The following is a 21,337-nucleotide window of genomic DNA, read 5'->3' as shown; positions in this document are numbered from 1 at the left end:
GTTGGGCCGAAGGGCCTGTTTCCACACTAAGTAATCTAATCTAATTCTTATATCAAGTGTGTGATTTTATTATGAAGTATGAGAAGAAATTTCTTTTTTCACCAAGACAGTAGTGAGTATGTGGAATTCTCTGCCACAGAAAGTGGCTGATGAGGAAATGATCAAAACACATAGTGTGGAATTGAGATGCATTTATGATGTGATAGAACTTTCACACACCTTAACAATGTGTCCTTGGCTTTTTTTGGTCTTGGGATCATTTAAATATTTTTTTTCCCAGAAGTCCAGCTTCGAATTAGTCCATCTAAAGTGGGGATAGAAAATAGTTGGACAGGAATTTAAGGCATTTCACTATCTGATTGTCCAGTCCTGACATGTTTACACAATGTACCAAATGCAGTACAGTAAAATGTGTTGAAAATAGTGACATATCATTATAATTTTACACATCCCTTTTGAAGTTGTGGGCGGCATGGTGGCACAGTGGTTAGCACTGCTGCCTCACAGCGCCAGAGACCTGGGTTCAATTCCCGACTCAGGCGACTGACTGTGTGGAGTTTGCACATTCTCCCGTGTCTGCGTGGGTTTCCTCTGGGTGCTCCGGTTTCCTCCCACAGTCACAAAGATGTGCGGGTCAGGTGAATTGGCCATGCTAAATTGCCCGTAGTGTTAGGTTAAAGGGGTAAATGTAGGGGTATGGGTGGGTTGCGCTTCGGCGGGTCAGTGTGGACTTGTTGGGCCGAAGGGCCTGTTTCCACACTGTAAGTAATCTAATCTAATCTAATCTAAAAGTGGGTAGAAGTCTGTGTTGATGTCCCACCTCAGGATAAGATGGTCAAGGAGCATATGTTTATAACACTGCTAAGCAGGTTAAGTATAGATTTGCAAATCTTTACAACACATCCAAAAACTGGGCAGTAAGAATGGGAGATTCCTGGCTAGCCCATGTGATGGGAAGAATGTTGGATTCTCTACCACCATTATCCATAGCTCCACATTTCTGAATGAATGTAAAATGTGCATTGCACAACAGCAACTTGGACTCCTTGAATGAACTGTAACATATCACTGTCAGGTTGGTCAGCCGAGCCTTAATTGCATTTATTTGCTTCTGCATGTCACTGAAATAAATGGAATAAGCAAAATGAGTGATTGAAATGTACATCTGAATGATAAAACTCATCAGAAAATTAACTCAAATGATTTCAACTTCCAATATGAGTTAAATGCTAAAACTTCAGATTGAAAAGCCTCGCTGATTTTCCTGTAACTGAAAGTATTTGAGACCACAGATCTTTACACCACAATTTATACAATATATTACTGGACAAGATCCCGCATGAAACTGCTAGAAATTGTACTTGAAACTAGAAACCTCCTGATCTGTGATTGTTTTAAGTATTTGGAACATATAGTTGATGATAATTTGTGACAAAAGCTAATAGTCTTAATAATTAATCTCAGAACCTACTAATGAGTGGTAGATTTTATTGATCAGACCAATCTGTATTTGTTCCATAGAGCTTTATATTTGGAGTATCTCCTCAGGCTCAGTGACAAACTGGAGTGATTTTTGATCAGAGTTTATAGAATTTATATTAAAATGTCTTGGCCAAATTGGTTATGCTGGCAGCTGTTTTAAGATCTGTAGAATGACAACAATTCACCTACGACAGTAAGTGAAATCCAATCTATAATCTTGATGCTGAAATTAACTGGGGTATTTCTGAGATGTCACTTATTCCAGTTATTGGAAAAGCAGGAGCACTATTTTCAGATTTAAGTCTATCCTTTCCTGACAGCTGTGTTGTTCCAGGTAACTGCTTTGTATGATATTAATATTATGTGGCTGTTGTAAATACGTCAGATCATAATTTGAAAGATTTACATTGTCCAAATGCTGTAATATTTTTGCAACATGTTAAATTCCATGATCTAAGTATAGTCAATGCCCATTACAACTACAATACACACTATGTAAATGGCCTCAGTACAGGCAAATATAGGACACGGCAGAAGATAAATTTATAAAGAGATAAGGTAAAATTGTAATGGTTAAATTTAATGTCATTTTTGCTGTGGATGCCTGAAAGTAGTAATGAGGAACCAAGAGAAGAAACTACAGAGTTTGGTCATAAATCACAGTCGAGAGCCCCAGTGGTGGAGATATTTTATTCAGTGACTGACCCGTAGGTGATTGGTTAGCTCAATTGGTTGGACAGCTGATTTGCAATGTAGCGTGATGCCACCAGTCAAGGTTTGATTTCCGCATGGCTGAGGTTACTTTGAAGGCCCAATCTTCTCAACCACTCCCCTCGCATTAGGCATATTGACGCTGGGGTTAAACCACCAGTCAAGCAGCCTTATTATCCTCTGGGATTAGAGCGACTTTATTGCTTAGTTCTGGGAAAACTGTTGCCCTGTGCAGAATTGCTAATCACCTATTGGGCGGCACGGTGGCACAGTGGTTAGCACTGCTGCCTCACAGCGCCAGAGACCCGGGTTCAATTCCCGCCTCAGACAACTCTCTGTGTGGAGTTTGCACATTCTCCCTGTGTCTGCATGGGTTTCCTCCGGGTGCTCCGGTTTCCTCCCACAGTCCAAAAAATGTGCAGGTTAGGTGAATTGGCCATGCTAAATTGCCCATAGTGTTAGGTGAAGGGGTAAATGTAGGGGAATGGGTCTGGGTGGGTGCGCTTCAGCGGGTCGGTGTGGACTTGTTGGGCCGAAGGGCCTGTTTCCATACTGTAAGTAATCTAATCTTAAAAAACCTATGCGAAAGAGTGGGATGCAGTAAGGATGTTACAGGTTGCTTCATGCTTCTCAGTTATGGAAAGCAAAACTGTCGAATATTTCTGCTGCGAAAGATTATTGGAGATTTTGGAGATACGCTGTATGGATCATGGTTTTTGGCTCTGAAACTCCCATTAAAAAAACCTGTTGATATTTGTTCCAAGACTCCCTGTTGAAAGCAACTACTTCAGCTAAACACTAATTGGTCTCCAAAGTCTGCAAAGCTAAGTTACAGTCATTTGTTTTTCATTGCCCTTTCTCACTTTGTAGCAATATAAGAATGCATTTAATGCTGATAAGCTGCAGTACTTTGATTTGAGATATATTTCATGACATCATATAGTTATTAAATCAACCTGTTCAGACATTTACAGCATGCCTCTGGGACAAGTGGAAGTTAAACCATTAGACATGAATGAGTAGAATTAATAGGCTTTAATAAGGCAAGCAAATGCTAATGTCTTTGAATCCACAATGAATACTGCATATTTATAGGGTTACCATTCCCATAAAGTGCTTGGCAAACATTTATTTGGTTGAAACCACAAAAGACAGCAAATTAAGTGGTAACAAACGGTTGCACAGCAATGTAATGTTATGTCTGAGAAAACTAAGAGCAGAAACTTAGATTCAATGTTTGGCCTCAGTTGCTTTCTGTGGCAGAGAACTCAGTCTTACCATTCTCAAGGTGAAGCAACTTCTCCTCCTCTCAGTCATAAATGATCAACCCGGTATCTTTCAACTGTGATTTCCGGTTCTGGAGACCCCAGTCATCAGGAAAAACGGGATCACCAGGTTTTCAATCCCATTGGTTTTCTATCCAAGTGATGAAGATTAAAATGACTCCATCTGACGTGTCTTCCTCCTCAAAGGAAGCAGGGAAAAAAATTCCCTTTTAAGAGCAACTAAAGGAACAATGTAAAAGTTTAAGTGCTGTTGATAATATTAGTGTTCAAATTGGAGATGGCTATAATGTGTTTTATTTGGAAGATTTACAAATGTTTCAAAGTTTTTAATGTTATAGTACTGCACTCAACCACTTCTTTTTTGTACGTAACTGGAAACTGGAACTTTTCTTGGTGAACAAAACACTGAATGTGCAAAGTAAGCAAATATATTTGAGATAGCAGCTTTAAAACTCAACAGACGTTTTTCTGAATTAGAGCAAAATTAAACTGTAACACGAGTTAATCTGAACTGAATCACTCTGCATTGGGAAAAATAAGTTAAAGGATATGGAATAGGAAGGAAGGATCATTGCATATTACATGTTTTGGAAATAATACAATTTTTACTTATCTTAACAGGAATGTTTCAGAGTTTAAACGAGACATTTGGCGCAATTGCAATTTGGAAACCCTGGCCTTGGGTGGCAAAAAAGTGCTGTATTCTGGAATTTTTTTCTCAGTTGTTTTCTGAAACTTTAGGTTCAGTAGTCTTCAGCCCTCATGTACTCCTGGTCACCTGCCAAACCTAAACATGTTAAATAATTCCATACCTACTGCCAACTCATGCCAGTTGAAGCTCTAGCTCTCCCCATGACTATGTTTAGCTATTACGCCAAGTTAGCCAATTTCATGACCTCATATCCACCATCCCTTTTTCTTTAAACTTTCCATGTTTACTCATCCAGTATGCACAACAGCTCCTAGTTATGCTAATCTTAACATATAGATTAAATATCTATTACAGACCTCGATATAAAAAATACTCCTAACTGTGAAAGTTCATTCAATTCCTTGACATATCGTGACAGTTGGGAGCTTGACAGACTTAAAGAGCATTTCTTTATACTTTAAAAATTCACAATTGTCACACTTTGAGATAATGATCTTACGTCAGCAAAAATAAGGTGTATGTTTGAATTCAGCAGTGAGTTTGGGTTTCCCACAAGTGGGAATCATTTCACTGTTCCATAGAATCCATAGTCTAATTCCATAGAATTCCTACAGTGTGGAAACAAACCATTCAGTCCAACAAGTCAACACTGATCCTCTGAAGAGCAGCCCACCCAGACCCCTGTGCAACCCTGCATTTCCCATGGCCAGGCACCCAACCTGCTTATCCCTGAATACTATGGGTAACTTCGAGTCGAAGAGTGTGGTGCTGGAAAAGCACAGCCAGTCAGGCAGCATTCGAGGAGTAGAGAGTTGACATTTCGAGCATAATCTCTTCATTAGAAATTTGGGGGATGCCCAAGGGGCTGGGGGAAGATAGCTAGGAATGCGAAAAGTGGATGAAGGGGGTGGGAGGGGGTGGTGGTGGTGATCGGTTGGAGTGGAGGGTGAAGTGGATAGGTAGGAAAGAAGATGGACAGGTAGCACTGTTCAAGAGCACGGTGCCACGTTGAAGGGTTGGATCGGGGATGAAATCTTTAGAGGAGGCAAATTTCCATCTTTTCGTTTGTGTGTAATATGTAAATGCTTTTTCCAAGTTCCTTAGTATTGATTAAATTAATGTGGGTAATTTAGCATGGCCAATCCTCCTAACCTTCACATCTTTAGATTGTGGGAGGAAACCCATGCAGACATGGGAAGAATGTGCAAACTCCACACAGTCACCTGGGGCTGGAATTAAACCTGGGCTCCTGGCGCTGTGAGACAGCAGTGCTAACCACCGTGCCACTCCATCCCAGTATAAATTATTTTCACTATTGGAAAAGGGGACAGGACCTGAGATCTGCCGGTTTGAATATGCCATGGTAAAAGTAAAATTCCATAGTCCGACTGGACCATGGGCTCTCTGTGGCTCTAAATATCTGGGTCTTTAGGTATAAAAAACTTCCAAACCGTGAATGTTTTTATCCAAGATCTTTAGAGGAGGCAATTTTCCACAATTGTGTTTGTCTGTGTAATATGTAAATCTAAATAGTGAATGCTTTTTCCATGTTCCTTAGCGTTGGTTAAATTATTCCAGTATCGAGAAACTACTGGCCACACTGGTAACAATGAACTCAGTTAATAGAACAGGCTGGGCTGAAGTTTAATAATAAGGTTGATTTGTTCTTGACATGATTGTGAAACTATTCCAATGTTCAGTTTTAAGTTCCTCAATTCATTGTTAAATACAGATTCTGAATTTTCAGAACCTCTCATAACTATTCTGTTCACTTCACATAAGTGATTAAGAGGAAGGTGCAAAGTACATGACAGAATGGTCTTTCATATTGTGGTTTGTGTCTTTTGTAAAGCACACAACACATTAAATAGAACAGTGGGAAGTTTTGGTTTATGCAATGACAGAATTAGAATTTTGATAGGCTTGCTAATTTAAAAAGTGAGATCAAATAAATGACTGAACTGGTATGTGTAAATTTCAGAATATAAATGAGCAGATTATGAAATTTTATTTAGTGAATTACAATTTAAAAACTTAATATCATTCAGGTCATGTCTTCCCTGCAGCTAAGAAAGCGTATAGACCATTGGCTGTCAAATCTCTCTCCATGGTCCTCTCACTCAGTTACAAAGATGTACACCATAAAATGGACCATTGATAACTATTCCTTAAAATTCCTCTCCAGCAGAGAAAAGCATTTGTCCTTGGAATGAAATGAGCAATGTGATATTGGTATGCTCGTCAGCAACTAATGTACTTTCATTCTGGAATTATTAGAATGTTATTTAGATAGTTCTGGTTGATGAACTAGAATTAACAGAGTCATTCATGTGAATTGTAGTTCTTTGTGTTTCTACTCTGTTGTCCATGTCATAAAGGCACTTTTTAAAATAAATTCATTTTCTTTTCTTAAAAAAGAACTGATGTTTCCAACCACTGGGCAGGACTGCTGAGCTGCTTTAGTTTGGGTTTGGGGAAGGGGAGATGACAACTATTGGCTTCCAGTTTATTTAAATTATTTTCCTTAAAACCTTCCTCTATCCTTAAGCTTCAGCTAGTCTGAATAACATTGATATCAAGACTCTAGTATTACAAGTTGAATGGACAATTAATTTATTTGCTCAGCAGAAAGAGATCTCAACCATTTCTACAAATGTCAATAAAATTTCAGTTAAAGATCACATAAATTCCACACTTACCACCACAGAAAAATAATGATTCAGTCACTTTTGAAAATGGGAGTCTGTCATTTAATATCTACTCTTGATACGAATTTAAACAATAGAAAGCACCAGTTACTTACCTACCAGTTTGTCAATCATGAGAATGGCTCACTTACTTTTGCCAAATGAGTTCCTCTTGCACTTAAGTCCTTTTTTTTGCTAGAGTGTGGAATTCTCTTCTCCAGAAGATATTAGATGCTTGGTCTCTAGACTTATTCCAGGTTGAATTAGGTTTTTGATAGACAAAGGAGTCATGGGTTATAGAATGCAAATAGGAAAGTGAAGCTAAGACCACAGTCAGATTAGGCATGATTCAATCCATCCCAGCAGCTCACCTCGAACACCATGGGCCCTCACCTTGCTCAACAGCCTCCCGTGATCTTTCTGAATGTGGATCAGGCTCAAGAGACCAAATGGCCTACTCCTGCTCTTAAATCCGATGATTGTGTATGTGCAAATGAACTGAGCACAATTACAAAAATGATGGATTTCAATGTCAGAAGCGAAGTCCACCCTAACTCATTTTGCAAGTGTGTGTGTCAGTTTTTGCTCAATCAAGGTCCAATGTGATTTGACAGAGATACATTTGCTGTTCTAACAACCATAGTATATTCAGATAAAAGGGATACATATGCAATTTATAAAGCATGATATTTGATATTTCAGTATTATATGTTTTTCCTCACATCTTGTCTGTGATTTCCCATTCTCTTAGCCTCCCCATACTTGCACACAATACATACGTAAATGGTAACCAGGTGATAGCTATCACACTTCGACAGGGACATTCTGAAGCTAAAGAGTTAGAGCTGTACATAAATTTTCCAAAAAGCCTGAGTTTATTTACAACCTTGTTTAAAAGCAAGTGCCTGATCTCCATTTGGCATTTGTGGCCAAGAAGGAATAAAGATTTGGGCACAAACTGTACTAGCCACTACAGACTTGAACAATACAATGGAACAGCAGTCCACAAGTTTAGTTTCACTTTGGTCAATAACTTTGGCTTGTTGCCTTGCAATAGGAAGGATATTATTAAATTAGAAAGTATTCAGAAATGAATTACCAGGATGTTGCCAGGAATGAAGGATTTCAGTTATAAAAGTAGGCCGAGACCTTTTTTATTGGAGCAAAGGAGGTTGAGGGATGACTTTATAGAGATTTATGAAATCATTAGGGACACAGATAAGGTGAATAACGAGGGTCTTTTCCCTAGGGTAGGGGAGTTCAAAACCAGGGGCATATTTTTAAGGTAAGAGGGGAAAGTTTTAGAAAGGACATTAAGGGCGGCTTTTACACAGAGTGGTTGGTATGTGGAATGAGCTGCCAGACGAAGTGGTTATTCAGGTACAGTCACAACATTTAAAAGACATTTAGATAAGTACATGAATGGGAAAGATTTGGAGAGGTATAGGCCAAATGCAGGCAAGTGGGACTAGTTTAATTCGGGAAAATGGTCAGCATGGATGAGTTGGACTAAAGGATCTGCTTCCATGTTGTATGACTCTGTGACTCTCTGACTCTAGAAGTTCCAAGGGTTCCAAGAAATCAATTTTGTTAGGCTACTCTCTAGTCCGAGGTACAGACAGAGTTTTTTTGAAGATGTAACGAGAGGATTGATGAGGACAGAGTGGTAGATGTGATCTATATGGACTTCAGTAAGGTGTTCGACAAAGATCCCCATGGGATACTGGTTAGCAAGGTTAGATCTCACGGAATAAAGGGAGAACTAGCCATTTGGATACAGAATTGACTCAAAGGTAGACGAGAGTGGTGGTGGAGGGCTGTTTTTCAGACTGGAGGCCTGTGACCAGTGGAGTGCCACAGTGATCAGTGCTGGGTCCTTTAATTTTATGTCATTTACATAAATGATTTGGATGCGAGCATAAGAGATACAGTTATTAAGTTTGCAGATGACCCCAAAATTGGACGTGTAGTGGACAGCGAAGAAGGTTACCTCAGATTACAACAGGATATTGATCAGATGGGCAAATGGGCCGAGAAGTGGCAGTTGAAGTTTAACTCAGATAAATGCGAGGTGCTGCATTTTGGGAAAGCAAATCTCAACAGGACTTGTACCTTAATGGTAAGGTCCTAGGGAGTGTTGCTGAACAGAGAGACCTTGGAGTGCAGGTTCATAGCTCCTTGAAAGTTGAGTTGCAGGTAGATAGGATAGTGAAGAGGGCGTTTGGTATGCTTTCTTTTATTGGTCAGCGTATTGAATACAGGAGTTGGGAGGTCATGTTATGGCTGTACAGGACATTGGTTAGGCCACTGTTGGAATGTTGCGATTCTTGTCTCCTTCCTATCAGAAAGATTTTTTTTAGATTAGATTATTTAGTGTGGAAACAGGCCCTTCGGCCCAGCTAGTCCATACCGACCCTCCAATGAATAACCCACCCAGACCCATTCCCCTACATTTACCCCTTCACCTAATACTATGGGCAATTTGGCATGGCTAATTCACCTAACCTGCACATTTTTGGATTGTGGGAGGAAACCAGAGCACCCGGAGGAAACCCACGCAGACACGGGGAGAATGTGCAAACTCCACACAGACAGTTGTCTGAGGCGGGAATTGAATCCAGGTCTCTGGCGCTGTGAGGCAGCAGTGCTAACCACTGTGCCACCGTGCCACCCATGTTGTGATACTTGAAAGGGTTCAGAAAAGATTTACAAGGATGTTGCCAGGGTTGGAGGATTTGAGCCAAAGGGAGAGGCTGAACAGGCTGAGGCTGTTTTCCCTGGAGCGTCGGAGGCTGAGGGGTGACCTGATAGAGGTTTACAAAATTATGAGGGGTGTGGATAGGATAAATAGACAAAAGTCTTTTCCCTGGAGTGGGAGAGTCCAGAATTAGAGGGTATAGGTTTAGGGTGAGAAGGAAAGATATATAGGAGACCTAAGGGGCAACTTTTTCACACAGAGGGTGATACGGGTATGGAATGAGCTGCTAGAGGAAGTGGTGAAGGCTTGTACAATTGCAACATTTAAAAGGCATCTGGATGGGTAGGATTTGGAGGGATATGGGCCGGGTGCTGGCAGGTGGGACTAGATTGGGTTGGGATATCTGGTCGGCATGGACGGGTTGGACCGAAAGGTCTGTTTCCATGCTGTACATCTCTATGACTCTATGAAGTTGCACAGAGTTAAAATGGGACAATATACTTTAGTTATTACCAATGTACAGATTAGCTTCAGTATGGTAAATTTCTGAAATAAAAAACGACAGGTGAAATCATCTTTTCTAAATTAGTGCATGTAACACTTGCATGTGAACTGCAGTTTCTTAATCCTATGACCATTCTCTAAGATCATATTCATTTCTAACTGGACTCTAAATTAAAGGCATATCTTTCCATTTGGTCAATATCCCAAGTCATTACTTTTCTTAAAAGACTGTCTTAGTTTGGTACTTCAGAAAAATCAACTATTCCTTTCAAACACTGATTGACGAGCTTTGATTGTTCATTTACTTCTGTTTTCCGAAACTGATTTTGCTTATTCCAGCTGATTATTTCTGCTGTCTTTGAGCTGTGTCAGTTTCTACCCAGAAAGAACATTGAAATTCTCTAAATGTCTTAATTGATGCAACTACATGGCCACATGGACCATTAACCCAAGAATTGCAATTCATCTGTCAACCTCCTGGGTTTTGTGAAGCCAGTAGCACACGATTATGCAGGTAAAGGCCTGGTTCTAAAGCAATTCTTCAGCAGGTGCCAAGTTTCACAGTGCTGGTAATCAGGCTCTTATCTTTTCACTGATCTTGATAGCCACCAACAGCTTGATGCTATTCTTAAGCCTTACACTTGTACTGCTTCTTAAACTGCCAGTATATTTCCTCCTTTGTCTTCCTCTTGCTCTCCTACCCTCAATTTTAACACTTATGACCAGATAATCTAATTTCTCCCACCAACTACATGCCCAAAGAATTACATTGGTCTTCTGGTTGTCATATTGTTGTGACTGTTTTCACAAACTTCATTAATCATGTATTGTCCAATTAATCCTTCTCATCTTTTTAAGAAGCCACATCTCAGTTGCTTTTATCTTCCATTATTTCGCTTGTTTTGAAGTTTTGCAACCATATACAATAATAAAGTTAAAAATCACACAACACCAGGTTATAGTCTAACAGGTTTTTTTAGAAGCACTCTCTTTCGAAGCGCTGCTACTTCGTAACGAAGAAGCAGTGTTTTGAAAGCTAGTGCTTCCAAACAGGTTGGACTATAACCTGGTAGTGTTATTTTTAACTTTGTCCACCCCAGTCCAACACCAGCACCTCCAAATCATATACAGTAAAATTGGTAAATACAGCATTTTATAATTTTTTCTTCTGCTTTCCATAGAGGTGGCTTTATTTCTGAATATGTCTGACATTTTTGTGAAGGTTTGATTTTCAAGTGACATGCACTTCCTGATGTCCTGATCACTTTTCCTATATACTATTAGGCAACCCTAAGAAAATTATTCTACTTGTTTTGTTTAATTTAGTTCCATGTTAAGTAGCTAACTGTAATCGTTTACTATGATATTACTGTGCACAATGTTTTGTTGCAAAGTAATGGTAATCCATGTTGGCTATAGTTTGTTACAATTATGTGTAGAGATCTTTGTAGCTTTTCATCTGTAGCTACTATAAATACTGTGGTATTTGCAAATCTCATTATTTGTTATATGCACCTACTGAAAGAATGAAAATGTCTGGAGACAGAACATAACCTTGTCTCTCACTCTTTATAGCTATCCATTAACTGTATTCATTATTTATTCTAACTGCAGTGGATGATCCAGTCTTAAATCTTTGCCTTCTGTATCCAAGTTATGCATACCATTGCTCGTGCTTCTCTCTGTAAAATGTCTTCTATAACCTAATATAACCTAAAAAACATTGAGGTACATCTTTTTGGACTTATACTTCTATTTCCAGTGTGGTTCCGAACATTCATATTTCACTTATTGCTCCTAGCAAGTTTTGAGAAGATTTGTAGCTCAGGTTGGGGTTCTGGATGTAGGTTTGCTCGCTTAACTGGAAGGTTCATGTTCAGATGTTTTGTCACCATACTAAGTACCATCTTCAGTGAGTCTCCAGCGAAGCATTGCTGATGATTCCTGCTTTCTATTTAGATGTTTGGGTTTCTTTGGGTTGATGATGTCATTTCCTGTTCTTTTTCTCAGGGGTTGGTAAATCAGGTCCAATCAATGTGGTTGTTGATGGAGTTCTGGTTGGAATGCCATGCTTCTAGGAATTCTCCTGCGTGTCTCTGTTTGGTTCGTCCTAGGATGGATGTGTTGACCCAGTCGAAGTGGTGTCCTTCCTTGTCTGTATGTAAGGATATTAGTGAGAGAGGGTCATGTCATTTTGTGGCTAGTTGATGTTCATGGATCCTGGTGGCTAGTTTTCTGCCTGTTTGTCCAATGTAGTGTTTGTTTCAGTCCTTGCCCGATACTTTGTAAATGACATTAGTTTTGCTTGTTGTCTGTATAGGTCTTTCAAGTTCAGTAGCTGCTGTTTTAGTGTGTGGTGGGTTTGTGGGCTGCCATGATGCCAAGGGGTCTGAGTAGTCTGGCAGTCATTTCTGAAATGCCTTTTTGATGTAGGGGAGAGTGGCTAGTATCCTTATTAATATCCTTACATACAGATGAAGAAGGACATCACTTCGACTGGGACAACACATCTATCCGAGGACAAGCTAAATGTAGACTTGCATAAAAATTCTGAGAAGCATGGCATTCCAACTGGAACTCTATCAACAAACACATTGACTTGGACCTGATTTACCACCCCCTGAGAAAAAGAACAGGAAATAGCATTACCACAGGAAATGACATCTCAACCCAACCATATAAATAGAAAGCAGGAATCATCAGCAATGCTTCATCTGGATGCTCCCTGAAGATGTTATCGAGTATGGTGATGAAATCTCTGAACATGAACCTTCCAGATCAGCGAGCAAACTTACATCCATTTATTGCTCCTTTTGGTTCAATTGATCTATATTCTTGAATCTCTGGTCTCATTCTATTTTGTGCCCTGATACTCTCACCATGATGATCTTAGGGGGAGTTTGATTATGTGACTCATGAGTGATTGTTCTGTGAACTGAACACTTTGTTGCATCTGGTATTTTACACAGAGCTATAAATATCTTTACAAAGATAATCTGGAATTAAGCCAGAATCTTGCATTTTATTGTGGAATGATGCATCGAAATTCATCTAATGCCATTGTGGTGTCCATGCATTTGTGATCTGATTTGTAATTTTATTAGAAAGTACAATTGATATAGACAAATCGAAGCTGATGTTGCAAAACAAAATTAATAAGAGAACAATATGAAGCTGTTGATGATCGTCAAATGATGCATAATAAGGTGAAGGAGGTTACTGATTCTAAAATCTATTGTAGTGTATGAATACAAAATTAATAATAATATGGAAAAAATTCTACACAGATATACAGTAAATATAGAAGAACTATTCTCTGATGGGAAAACAGAAAAATCAACCATTTTAAAAAGTCAGTGGAGGCCTGCCAATCATGAAAACAAATGTAATACTAATTATCGAGAAAATTTAAAAAGAATAAAGTTAAAGCTATTATTTGCATTGAAATCATCTAAAACTTCAATGTTCACCACTTGCAAAAAAATGCCTGTGCTCACTCATCAAGTTTGGTTCCTGGTATTTTACTCACTTCATGGCTTTCCATCTCCCCGCTTAACTAAATTGAATGCCTCAATATTGTCAAGTTCAATTTACACATAAACTACTTCTGTGATGTTTCTACAGAACTGATGATGAAAAACACCAAGGATTCAATTAAAAAATGATATTTTTAAGTTCAAATTCAAGTTTTCAAACAGGCTTATGTCTTTTACAATCTACAGCATGTTATATATTTAATCAAAACAGAGCAATATTTGATTGACTGACTTCCATATCCCAATAGTGAAGCTCAACATCGCAGAAGTAAGGGTCATTTCTCAAGAGATATGCCAAACTTGCCTTCCGCCCCCCCCCCCCCAAAAAACAAAATTCAGTATGCAATATAGTGTCCCACTCTACAATTTCCATTTTCTTTCCTTTCCCAAGTTTGTGTTCCTTTCCAACCGCTTTTCTTCACCGACTGCAGATTCCTTTTTTCATCTTTAATGCTGTAACCTTCACAGCTGGAGTCCCAATACTTGGGCAACCAGCAGGACCCAGAAACAAGCCTCATTTGCCAGGGTGTTGTGCATGCTGCAAATTGTGCATCCAAGGTTTGTTTCTCCCAAGTCACAAGCAGCAGAACTCAGGATAATGATCTCCTAATCTGATAGACTGTTGTTAAAGTGGGATGCTTGGGAATCTTATCATTAGACATCCACTGTACGGGTTAACTTTATCCACAGTGAATCCAGCAGCTGCATAAGTAATGGGTAAACCTAGAAATATACACCTTCTGTTCAGTATTTCATGTGAACTGAGTATAACAGTATTCAATCCTCTTCCAGTCATTCACAAGTTTAAACATTGCCAAAAAGAGATAATAAATCAAAGAATTTCCATCTTTCACTCATCAGGATAAGGATACAAGACTTAAAAGATGGACACAAAATTATACTGCCTAAGAATAGGGCGCTGATTGTTTGGGCCATCATTGATATGGAGATGCAGCAAGAAAGATTAATGGTTGATCCTTGTTCTCAGATAGACAGAGGTAGACTCTGATGGTCAGCGTGTTGAGAATGTGGCAAAGACTGCAGTCTCCATGACACTGTTTCTTCCAAATTGAAAAAAGGTGAAATATTTGTTTGAATTTTATTTATCTACAAAGTTCCACATCTTAACCTATGGCATCCAGCACATTCAATTGCAGCACACTGTGAGTCAAATGATAATCTTAAACTTGCCTTTGGTGTGATTCTTAGCACAGTATGGATTATTTAATAAATGTCACCCATGAGAAAAAAAAGGAGGAAGTTGTCATGGAGATTTCCAATCTCTGCTGCATTCCTGTGGCAACAAGACATTGCCCAACCAGAGTGTACGTGGTCTGAGAAATACCACTGACAGCTGTTACTGCTGTACCTCATCATGGCCCAACCAATCAGCATCTCTTCTCCTGATATAAAAATTGGAATCACATTTTTCAAGTTTACTCTATGAATCCTAGTCCTGATGAATGCAAAACCAAAAGGATTTTAATTTCTTGTCACCTTTTTGCCATACATAACTGTCGTTATCAAATAATTGTCTAGTTTACATTCCATTATTTTTGAATCAGATCAAACCCAAGTTATCAGGAGATGCATTTCCAATTGCAAAAGGATGAACTCACATGCCTGGAATTTGGACTGCCGACATCCTTAAACCAGTTCCATTTTACTAAAAAGAAGTTTTTTTAAGGACTATGCAGCCACAGTGACAAAAACATCCAATTACCAACACACTAAGAACAGAGGAAACCAGGTGTCATGTTTTAATACTGTTTTGAAAATGAAGTCATTGTGTTCTTATTTATTTGCAAACTACGTTCTTGAAGGTTTGGTCAGTTTTAATGATCACATTGTATCAGTTTGTTTTATAAGCTATTGTGCGGTTTTGTTAATATACAAATTTCTTCAGTTCTGGATTCCCTTCATGTTTTCAGGGTAAGCTTTATTTATCAATAATTGTACACTATTATAACAGAGTACATTATTGCAATAGCAATTGCAGCTTCTATCAGTGTGGTACTTCCAATGAACAACATTTTTATTTAAGATCAAGATAGGTGGTAGTCCTTATGCTGGTGAGCATCTGTCTTCCTATTGATGTTTTGTTATTGCGTGAATAAATTGTATAAGTTAGACCTTAGTTTTAACAAGTGGATCAGTCATGCAGCACATTTTTCAGCAGTAGCATCTGAAGTACAGAGTACAATACAGGGATTGTGTATGTCACATGTGTTATACATTTTATTTTCATGTTGTGAAGACAACAATGTTAGTGATTAAAATTTCTGATTGCGTGAATAAATTGTATAAGTTAGACCTTAGTTTTAACAAGTGGATCAGTCATGCAGCACATTTTTCAGCAGTAGCATCTGAAGTACAGAGTACAATACAGGGGTTGTGTATGTCACATGTGTTATACATTTTATTTTCATGTTGTGAAGACCATCGAGGGCCAAAGGGCCTGTACTGCGCTGTATTGTTCTATGTTCTACAATGTTAGTGATTAAAATTTCTGGGACTGAGCACATAAGACAAATTGACAACTGAGGAAATGCTACGTTATCAGAGTCCTATCCTTCAGATGAGTTGCAAAATTGAGTCTTGTCTGCCTGGTGCAGTTATTTGAGTAGATTTTAATCACATAATATTCAAAAAGTCTGTGGCTAATCAACTTCATGAAAACTAGATTAATGTTCATCCTCATGATCCTGTTGTAGGAAAAGTAGTTTTGCATTTGCCCACATACCGGTGGACATTTTTAGGTGAACGTGGAGTAATTAGGCTGGATTTTGCCAGGCCTGAAAGTATAGGCTGGCAGTTTGCACGGCCAATACAATGGCAAAGTTTGACGAGAGGTGGAATTTCTGACATCTTTCCACCACAATGTCAGTTTACTGGTGTTAGGAAGGCAGAGGATGGGTAGAGGTCAGCTGAACCATTTCAGTGACTGCCTCTTCCCACTGACATTTTTCAGGTATGGGTAGGTCGTCCACTCCAAGGGGAGACAGGTAATCACTTCTGGTGGCCTCCCAATTGGCTTAGTGTGAGTGTGCCTTTTTATATTCAGGCACTCTAAGGTACCCTGAAGAGACCTCCAGCAGCAGAAGGTCACCTGAGCAGCAAAACCTCACCACTCCTCTTAGCAACCACATTCTGATGTTGAATGGGAGGGCAATTTGCTTCCATAGAATTCTGTTCTTCCAGGTGCAGTGTGCTCTGTTGCCATGTTGCCAGTGGTGGTGTTGAACAGCTAGTCATTCCATTTGCTGTTATTTCCTGGGGGGAGGGAGGGGATGCTGGTGGCCATCTTTAAAGAAGGCACCAGCCCTGACTGCATCTAATGAGTTGCCTGATTAAGGTAAATTTAGCTAGTGACTTTGCAGTCAGTCAGTGTGAGATTGCCTCAGCTCTCCAGCATGCTGTTGGGATCCCTTTTGCATCAACGAAATTCAGTTCACTGTGTATAAGGCAAGTTTTAGATATATTTGAGACATCAGAAAACATACTACATAACTAAGTCTTTGATTTGTAAAGCCAACAATGGTAAAGATGGGAAAGTACATTTGTTGACACATGATACTCTTGATTATTACATGTGGGCTTATGAAACATGACATCATTCCTAAGCAATTGGCAATGATAATTTTGCCCATAAAATCTGATCTATTTTACCAATGACCAACATGCAAAGTTCAAACAGCTGCAGTAGGCTGGCTTAAAAGTGAAAATCCTAATTTGAGATGGTAAAGTCTTTTTTTCTGTTGCCTTACTTTAGTATTACCCATTTTATTCTTCTAAAATGATACATCAAGAGAAATGTTGTTACTTTTTCAAAGTGTTTGTGGGTTTACCCTATTTCCAAGGCTACCCTACTTGATACCAGGAAAGTTTCTGCTGCACTATGTGCTCAGTTTTGTAGAAATTGTTTTAAAACACTTAGTACGAATTCAAAAAGCAATTAATTGCTGCATGTCCACTTGGTTGCAACCCTCGTAAAATGATTTTATTGACATTTTGAGGCCAGTATTGTGAATGTGTTGCACCTAAGATAAAACAGGACTAAATTTATAAATTTTGTAAGGGTGTGGAAGTTCATATTGCAGTCTTACAAAGAAAGGGCAAATGTCCATGTCATGACACAATTGATCTGAAATAAGGACCTCAATATGATGATTTTACTTATTTTAAAAAAAATACAAAAAAAGTGCTGTAAGAAATGGCTCTTTACCTAACTTTTCAACTGACATAGATTTCTTCAAAGTGCCCAGTGGGTTAACAAAGTACTTGGAAACACAACACTGAAAGCTATTCAGGCACGTCAGTGCTATGTAAAGTCTGCTGTATATTAATTAGGATGCTGCATGACTGTGATGCAACAAGACTGAAGGGGAAATGTACGACAAAGTTTTACTTTCACTTAAGAAACTCCAGTTATATCATTTTAGTGTTATATAAAGAGTAGCACTGTACTTTATTATTTAGGCAAACATTTACATATTTAGCTTGTTTAGTGGGTGTAAAAATAGCCAAGCAGTGCCTGAATTGGGAATGGTTGGACTTTGCTGCCAAATGTGTGGCGTTTCTAGCTCTCATTCTTTCAGAGTTGGGTGACTTGCAGTGAGTGTGAGGAGTGGCTTAGGGCAGCAGAGTGGTGGTGACCATCTGGACTACCTGCATTTGTTTGAAGAAGCCGTGGCTAGGATCTTTCACACGGGTAACTGTTGACAGGGAACTACTATGGGCAATGCACCACTTTGCCATTCTTGTCATTCAAGCAAGGGTATTCAGAGTCATACGGAATGGCAGAAAATAGACACATATCCTGATTATTACTCTGATATAAGCAAAGAACCCGAGGCACTGGTGAGTCTTGAATGAATGAAATTGAAGTGATCATACTTAAATAATGACCCTGCTATATAGTATTACGTTATAATGAATAAATTACACTTCACTCTTTGAGAATCCTTGCAAGCAAGTTATTGCAGCAAACGTTGCTGTATCTGTGTTTAGGAAGCTAAACGTACCTAATTTTGCTGTTACATCTATAGTGATTATAGAGTTATGATTTATCATTTTTCTCAATATAATTAATTCTGTAATTATTATTATTGGTACTTATAAACATTAAAAATGGAAACTTCCTGTACTATTAACTTAATTTGTTTTGGATGCTGCTGAGCTTTGTTTTACTGCAAGTGGTTTGGAATCTGGTTACTAGGCAGAGGTGTTGGTTGATAGTTGATGAATAGTGAAGATGTTATATTGTATACATTTCCAAATAAATCTTTAAAAAAACGAAAAAATACATTTGTGATTTTGGCAGACCATTGTGTTTATTAAATGATTGGAAAAAAGCAAGTGCATAAATCAAGGACGGCCAGTCCCACTGACTTTAAGCTGTTCTGACAGCTGGATCTTGTGAACTGAATGTCACTTGTTAAAAATAGAAATATTGATTTGGGCAACCAACAGATGGAGGAGTGAACAGTATATCAGTTTGGTTGGAATTTTTTTTGTCTCAAAGTTTACTTTGTACAATACATAACCATTACACTAATCTTCAAAAATATTACTGTGTGCAATTTGTAAAATTGCTTTATTATATTTTCATGTCTGCATGGCAGAGCATTGCTGAGTAACTCATTGTTTTAATTAAGTATAAGCTTAAGAATACATCCTGATTGTAAGAATGAACATCTTCTGCAATAACTCTAAAAATAATAAAATCCCAGTATCCCTTTCTAATATGCCCTTATCAAATGTAATAATTAGTTGAAATCTTGGCAGAATTAATATTTAACTTAGAATTATTATTTCACATTTTTTTTCAAATGAGAAATGTGACTCTATGGCAGGCTGTCATTTTACAGTCTGGGGAAAAGTGTGTTGCTTCGGGGATTCCTAAAGGAACATTATTGTTCCACCAAAAGCCACACTTCAATTCATTGAGCAGCAGCAATGATGGCAATATCTAACATTTTACATAATCTCAACTTATTTGTAGTTGCAGGCCTTGCCTATGACAAACTAGCCCCAGAAAATGGGGTTTCAAGGGAAGAGAAAGGATCAAATGGTTCCTTTTCCTTATTCAGCCACCCACTCTGTTGTTTACAATTTATTAAGGGTACCCACCCTTGTGTATACCTTTCTGCAACTAAATAAATTTGCATTTTAAAGGGAGCCAGTTCAACCAAACTTTGAGATAACAAGAGAGAGAGTTTATTAGTTACTAAACCTAAGAAATACTGAGACAATATAAACGTATGCAGGTTAGAAATGAGAAGTTAGTCTAAAAAAGATAAAGGTTAAAAGATATATGCATCAGTTTCTAAGGGCTGATTGTGAAGAGTCGATCGTGGAATATATATAGTTGAGCAGTCAATTGACCTCCCAACTCCTGTACTCAATGCTCTGACCAATAAAGGAAAGCATATCAGACACCTCCTTTACTATCCTATCTACCTGCAATTCCACTTTCAAGGAGGTATGAACCTGCACTCCAGGGTCTCTTTGTTCAGCAACACTGCTGAGGACCTTACCATTCAGTGTATTAGTCCTCCTAAGATTTGCTTTCCCAAAATGCACCACCTCACATTTATCTAAATTAAGCTCCATCTGCCAATTCTCAGCCCGTTGGCCCATCTGATCAAGATCCCGTTGTAATCTGAGGTAACCTTCTTCGCTGTCCACTACACCTCCAATTTTGGTGTCATGTGCAAACTTACTATCTACACCTCTTAATGGTTACATTCAAATCATTTATATAAATGCTGAAAAGTAGTGGACCCAGCACCCTGGAAGAAAAGTCTGTGTTAGAACACTAGAGTGAAGGACTGTCTCTCACCTTCAAGTCAAAGAGATATTAGAATTATAGATTTTGCAGAATGTTTCAGCCAAGACAGAATTTGTAAACCCGTCGATAATAACTCTAACAGTGGCTCTTGGTGGAAGTCTCAAATTACTAATACTACTACATTTCTGGTTTAATTTCAACATAGAAATGTATTGTGTGATGATGATATTTCATGATATTGATGTTGTACTATGTACCAGAATTTGTGAATTAGTAAAATATTTTCCCTTTTATGTGGAAAGGTAATACGCGCTCAGAATGGAATACAGGTGGAGTTAGAATTCATCAAACCATTCGGTGTTTCTGGGTTTTAAACTGACTAAAAAAAGAATAAACAAGGAAATAAGCTTGTGCAAAGGTTTATTTTTACATTTAATTGATGAAAACCTGGGGACAATCCCAGCCCAGACCGGACACTGTGTCTAGTCAGGGATTAGTAACTTTTTTTTAAAAGTTGATGCAAGGATTTGGGATTTCCCAACTTCAAATCAAGTAAAAGCTACAAGATGCTATGGATATAAACAACCAAATGCAAATTTTACTTCGCCAAGTTTAAAAGAAGCATTAAAATCTCAAACAATCTCTGTCTTGTTTGCCAAAATCAACATGAGGCAAGTATAAATTAATCAGCAAACTGTGGTCAAGCACATATCTGCCATTTAATATACAGGCTATGACTAGGACAATTTCTTTAAATTTGACAGCAATTCACCCAGACACCAGTAAATACTGTGAGCTACAAAAGTCTCACTAACTCTTAGAGGTTCCTCTGGAGAAATTTTGCTTTTGGAAGTCTATGGAGAAAGTGAGGACTGCAGATGCTGGAGATCAGAGCTGAAAATGTGTTGCTGGAAAAGCGCAGCAGGTCAGGCAGCATCCAAGGACCAGGATAATCGACGTTTCGGGCATGAGCCCTTCTTCAGGAATG

At 38.5% G+C, this 21,337-nt stretch overlaps 1 protein-coding gene across 34 annotated transcripts in view; it reads left to right on the top strand.

The window, feature by feature from the left end:
- Positions 1 to 21,337, top strand: part of ank2b (ankyrin 2b, neuronal) — an 892,118-nt gene that overhangs the window by 534,258 nt on the left and 336,523 nt on the right. For 2 of the 34 annotated variants that reach the window (XM_043697287.1, XM_043697257.1), the window contains exon 1: positions 18,046 to 18,416. The exons of 30 other annotated variants lie outside the window; for them this stretch is intronic. In XM_043697287.1, coding sequence (XP_043553222.1) covers positions 18,291 to 18,416 — 126 coding nt within the window. In that variant the 5' untranslated portion in view covers positions 18,046 to 18,290. Of the gene's footprint in view, positions 1 to 18,045; positions 18,417 to 21,337 lie in introns of those variants that run through there. 2 more of the 34 variants (XM_043697468.1, XM_043697422.1) reach the window with 1 other exon arrangement.

Source organism: Chiloscyllium plagiosum, chromosome 1, assembly GCF_004010195.1.
Source record: "Chiloscyllium plagiosum isolate BGI_BamShark_2017 chromosome 1, ASM401019v2, whole genome shotgun sequence".
Lineage (NCBI taxonomy): Eukaryota > Metazoa > Chordata > Chondrichthyes > Orectolobiformes > Hemiscylliidae > Chiloscyllium > Chiloscyllium plagiosum.
The sequence above is the reverse complement of the archived record's forward strand: the minus strand, read 5'-3'. Positions and strand labels throughout refer to the sequence as shown.